The sequence below is a fragment of the Sus scrofa genome, chromosome 14, assembly GCF_000003025.6.
Source record: "Sus scrofa isolate TJ Tabasco breed Duroc chromosome 14, Sscrofa11.1, whole genome shotgun sequence".
Classification (NCBI taxonomy): Eukaryota; Metazoa; Chordata; class Mammalia; order Artiodactyla; family Suidae; genus Sus; species Sus scrofa.
The window spans coordinates 141,554,170-141,559,402 of NC_010456.5; the positions used below are offsets into that span (position 1 = coordinate 141,554,170).

The 5,233-nt window shown below is 56.1% G+C and overlaps 1 protein-coding gene across 1 annotated transcript; it reads left to right on the forward strand.

The window, feature by feature from the left end:
• Positions 3,146 to 4,875, forward strand: LOC100155752 (olfactory receptor 13A1-like). The gene has a single exon (XM_005657512.2). The coding sequence runs from the start codon at positions 3,555 to 3,557 to the stop codon at positions 4,482 to 4,484; it is 930 nt and encodes a 309-aa protein (XP_005657569.2). The 5' UTR covers positions 3,146 to 3,554; the 3' UTR covers positions 4,485 to 4,875.

Here is a 5,233-nt window from a genome sequence, read left to right on the forward strand (position 1 = left end):
AGCAAGTTTCGAGAACTCTTCTGAAGTTTAGTGAGGGCTTCACTGGCTCCAATGTTATAAGGAAGGTGTGTGGGGAGGAGGAGGGGTTGGGACCTGGTGGTCCCTGTGTGCAGCAGGGTTGGAGGAATGGGGGTGTCGGGGCGGGGGCTTCACTTGGTTCCATCTGAGCTTCCTCCCCACAGTCTCTGCAGGAAGCCCAGCCTGCAGGGAGGAGCGCAGCTCAGGCAGGGGCTTCGTGCTTATGTGCTTTTCCCAATCTCGTAGAAAATGAGACATTTTGGTTTCAGTAGAGTTAATGCAGTCTTTCTTGTGATTGCATGAAACTACCACTGGCAGATTTCAGGAGTTCCCCAGGATTCCAGCCATGCCTTCCTGGGCAGCCCTGGGGTCTGGCCAGCCTCTCGCACTGCCGTCTCTTTGACAACTGTGTTGGGTGAGTCTCTGAAGGCAGCCTCACTCGGCCCACACTGCTGCCCCAGGGAGACCTGCTGGGTGATGCCAGATGCCCCCACCGGTGGTGCAGGTGCTTGTAGGTGGGGTGCTGGCTGTGAGCCTGGGCTTCTGCACAGGGTGTGGCTGTCTCACAGCCCAACTCCGAGAGCACGGCCCTGAAGCTATTCAGAGATGGGGGGTCTAGGCTTCCCTGGTGGTCTAGTGATTGGGACTCAGCACTTTCACCACTGAGCCTGGGTTCAATCCCTGCTCTGGGAACTGAGCTCCCACATCGAGCTGATGCACACCATTGCCCCAAAGAGTCCAGAGATGGGGTGTCTAGGCTAGAGCTGTCAGAGGAAATACCGGACACTCGGTGGCACTTGAATTGTAGATCTACCCAGAAAAAGTCCAAAAATCATTAAAGAAGATAATACTGCTCAGCATCAGACAATCCCAGGCAACATCTGGGAGGTGTAGTAAAAATCAACTCGTCGTTCGCTTGCAGTTCAGAGGGAATGGGCATAAATGCTGCTTTTTGTCTGCCAAGGGGCAACCCTGGTCTGGACACACATCGGGTTCAGGGTCCCCAAATAAACAACTCAGTCCCTGACCTAGTGGAACTACTTGGTGAGACAAACTGGCCATTTTCTGAGAGACGTCTGCATGGCTCTGCAGGAGCAGAAGGCTGGCCTGAGTCCCCAGGGCTTGGTGGGTGGAAAATTATGAAGAAGAAGTGCTCCCCCCCACCACCACCACCAGAAGAGGAGCCCAGTATGTGCCAGGCTCAGGAGTCTGTTCTGCGCACGATGCTTTGCTAGGGGTTTGGGGACAAGGGAAGGCTGATGCTGCAGTGCAAGCTGCACGAGTGTCAGTAGCTCTTACACTGAGGGAAGGTTGGGGCATCGGAAAGGGCCTCCTAAGTATGTTTATTGTTCAGGGACCTTTCCTGTTCCACACCCTCCACCCAGCAGGTCCCCCGAGGCTCCTGAGAACCTTGGCAAGCCTGCCAGGGGCTCATGCACATGGGCCAAACTCCCCAAATTGCCAGGACAGTGGCAACACACAGGTGTACAGCACGCAGTCCCACGGGACACACAGAGGCCGGAACTGTCATTTTCACCCTGTGACGACTGAAGTCAGATTAACCAACTTCTGCTGCACACCTGTCACATGGTGGGGGACCCCACTGCTCTCACTCTGAGGTGGGTACAGCGCTTGGCCCCTAATTCCAAGTTAATGGACTGCACCTGCCACTGTGCTTGGCGGCCCCTGCAGTCGCCCAAGTCAGGCTGCTGGGACTTGCCTGGGGCCCTTACGTGACCAATGCAGAAGACATCAGCCTGTGCCGGGAGGAGGCCCTGAGGCCAGGCTACACCGTGTTCGGTGCTCCGCTTCCCTGGACCCTCCGTCTCTGCCTTCAGGGCCGTCTGTCCGGGAGACACCGTCCGGTTCTGGACAGTCTGCTGGACCCTCCGGGCCAGCTCCTGAAAGCACAGGGTCCTTGGGCGGGGCTGAGAGTGGGGTGGGAGCAGAACACGGGGAGTTCTTATGGCTCTAAGGTCGGAGCCGGCTGTGTGTTCTGACTGCCTAGCGACCCTGCTCATCACCCGAGCATGGCACTGTCCCCCTTCAGGATGGGAACCTCCCCTTAGACGCTTGCCCGACCCAAAAAGCAGGCTGAGGCCATGACTTCTGTGCCTGGCCTGCCTCCAGCCTGGGCCTCCGTGGGGTGGGAGCTCCTGGGTTCAGGGCTTCCTGCCCCCGGCGAGAAAGGAGGCGTGTCTGTCACAGAGCATTTGGCCTCTGTCTTGGGCAGAGTACCTGTAGCCTCCCCAGGATTACGTGTGCTTATTCTGCGGTGTAAGTGGGCTCATTCCCTGAAAGGCCAGTGCAGGAGCAGAAGCTGCTCCTCTGCCCACCACCTGGCTTCTCAGAGTTCATGTTGCTGCTTTGAGTCTATCTCCCTGTTTTTCCCCTCATGCCACCCCCGCTGTAGGGGAATACTCCCCGCCCGAACTCCTCAGCCCCTTGTGGATGGTAGGGGCTCTCAGGGCCCCTGTGCACTCAGGGGTCTGGACTCTTCGGGAGGTCCCGGGTGGTCAGAGCCTGTGGCCCAGGATTAAAATCAAGCGCCTTAATGGTCTCAGTAGTGAACCCCTCAATCCCCATTATTTATATGCTATTTTCTTGCCTTTCTTAACGGGATCTTATAACATCTTCATTACAAGCATCCTTATGCACTTCTAACCATGCCTTGCGGGTGGAGATAGCTCCCATTCCCCGCTGCTTCTGCAGAGCAAAGGAAACCATTGGCAAAGTGAAAAGGCAGCAGCTGCCGCTGAGGCGCGACAGGATCAGTGGCCTCTCTGGAGCGTTGGGACACAGGTTTTATCCCCAGCCTGGCACAGTGGGTTAAGGACCTGGGGTTGCTGTACCTGGGTGTAGGACACCACTGCAGCACAAATATGATCCCTGGCCCAGGAACTCCATACGCTGTGGGGCGGCCAAAAAAGAAAAAATATATATAATGAAAAAAAAAGGCAACCCATGGAGAGGGAGAAAATATTTGTGAACCATAATCCCACAAGGCGTCCATATCCAAAATGCATAAAGACTCATAAACGCAGTAGGAAGAGCATACTGATGTTTCTAATTATCTAATTAAAAGTGGGCAAAGCCTCTGACTGGATAGTTTTCCAAGGAAGACATACAATGGCCCACAGGCACATGAAAAGATGCTCGCCGGGGACACGCACAGCAAACCAGGAGGAGATGCCGCCTCACACCTGCTAGAGTGGCTCTTATCAGAGAGACACGCGGTAACAAGCCCTGGGGAGGATGTGGTGAAAAGGGGGACCCTTCCGCCCTGTTGGTGGGACTGTGAAAGGCTGCAGCTGCTGCGGAAAACAGTACGGAGGGAGCTTTTTCCTCAAACGAGCCAGGAAGGCTTCCTCTGTAAATGGGAACTTTAGCGTCTCTGGTTTCCTTTCCAGAAGCGACTGCTCCTTACATGAAACGGATCACTTTTAACTTTTCAGTCGAAAACAAAAGCCGCCTATCCCTGAGCAGCAGGAAGCGTAAAGTTTGCAGCGCCCAGCAGACCTGAGCCGCTACCGCGCATGGCCTTGGGGAACCAGACAGCGGTGAGTGTCTTCATCCTGCAGAGTTTCACCCAGGACCCCTGGCTCCAGGCTGCCCTCTTCGGCCTCTTCTTTGCTCTGTTTGGGGTGGCCTTGGCGGGCAATGGGCTGATCACTGCTGCCGTCTGCTGGAGCCCCACCCTCCACACCCCCATGTACTTCTTCCTGGTCAACCTGGCTGTGCTGGACATGATCTGCACCTCAACCATCCTGCCGAAGGTCCTGCAGGGCCTGGCCGCCGACAGCACCATCTCGTTCTGGGGCTGCCTCAGCCAGCTCTTCTTCTTCACCTGGTCGCTGAGCTCTGAGCTGCTGCTCTTCTCCGCCATGGCCTATGACCGCTACCTGGCCATCTGCCGGCCGCTGCACTACGGTGCCCGGATGGGCGGGAGGGTCTGCGTCTCGCTGGCGGCCTTCGTGTGGGGCGTGGGGCTGCTCAACGCCGCCCTGCTCACGGGCCTGGTCCTGCGTCTGTCCTTCTGCGGCCCCAACCTCATCGCGCACTTCTTCTGCGAGATCCCGCCTGTGCTGCTGCTGTCCTGCAGCCCGACCTTTGTCAACGACGTGATGACCATCACCGCGGATGTGTTCCTCTCGGGCATGAACTTCCTGCTCACGCTGGCGTCCTACAGCTGCATCGTGGCCAGCGTCCTGCGCATGCGCTCGGCTGTGGGCAGGCGGAGGGCCTTCTCCACCTGCTCCTCCCACCTGCTGGTGGTCACCTTGTACTACTCCACGGTGCTCTACACCTACATCCGGCCGGGCCTGGGCTCTGCTGGCCCGCTGGACAAGGCTGTGGCCGTTCTGTACACCACTGTGACCCCGACGCTCAACCCCCTTATCTACACCCTGAGGAACAAGGAATTCAAAGCAGCCCTTAGGAAACTCTTGCTGTTTTCCACTAAGTGACTCTGAGGCGGAGACCGTACGTCTGACCTTCGGAAGCACTGGGAGAGCCCCCTGTGAGGGACCCTTCAGGCCCTGCTGGACACAGGCCCCGAGGACTCGCCCTGAGCCTTTTCCAAAGGGCTCTGTAGGTAGAAAATGTCACTGTTGCTACCTAGCACGCAGTGTGTTCATCTTAAAAGATATGCTAAGCTTTTAAGCAGTGCCCACGCAACTAATAAGACATACGTGTTGCACATTCAGTTCTCTGCAGCATTTAATCATTTCTTAGACTTCCACTGTTATCACCTCCACTCACCTCCCACTGTTAGCTAGATCACAAATATAGGTTCATTTCATGTATGTTCTGTTAACTTGTTTTGTTTTGCTTTGCTTTTTGCTTTTTGCTTTTTAGGGTTGCACCCATGGTATACGGAGGGTCCCAGGGAGAGGGTCAAATTGGAGCTGCAGCTGCCGGCCTTCACCACAGCCGTGGCAATGCCCTATCGGAGCTGCGTCCGGGACCTACACCACAGCTCAGGCAACGCCGGATCCTTAACCCACTGAGCGAGGCCAGGGATTGAACCCACCCACCCATGTATCCTAGTGTTGCAGAAACTGCAGGAACCGTGGCAGCGGAAGGAGACAAATGGCACTTGGAGATGCCAAGAAGCAAAGATCATTGAGCCCTGGTGCAGGCTCAGAAGAGTCACCTCCAGAATCTGAGCACCACGCCTTTGTTCTCAGCAACTTTTATACCATACAGAGTCTTG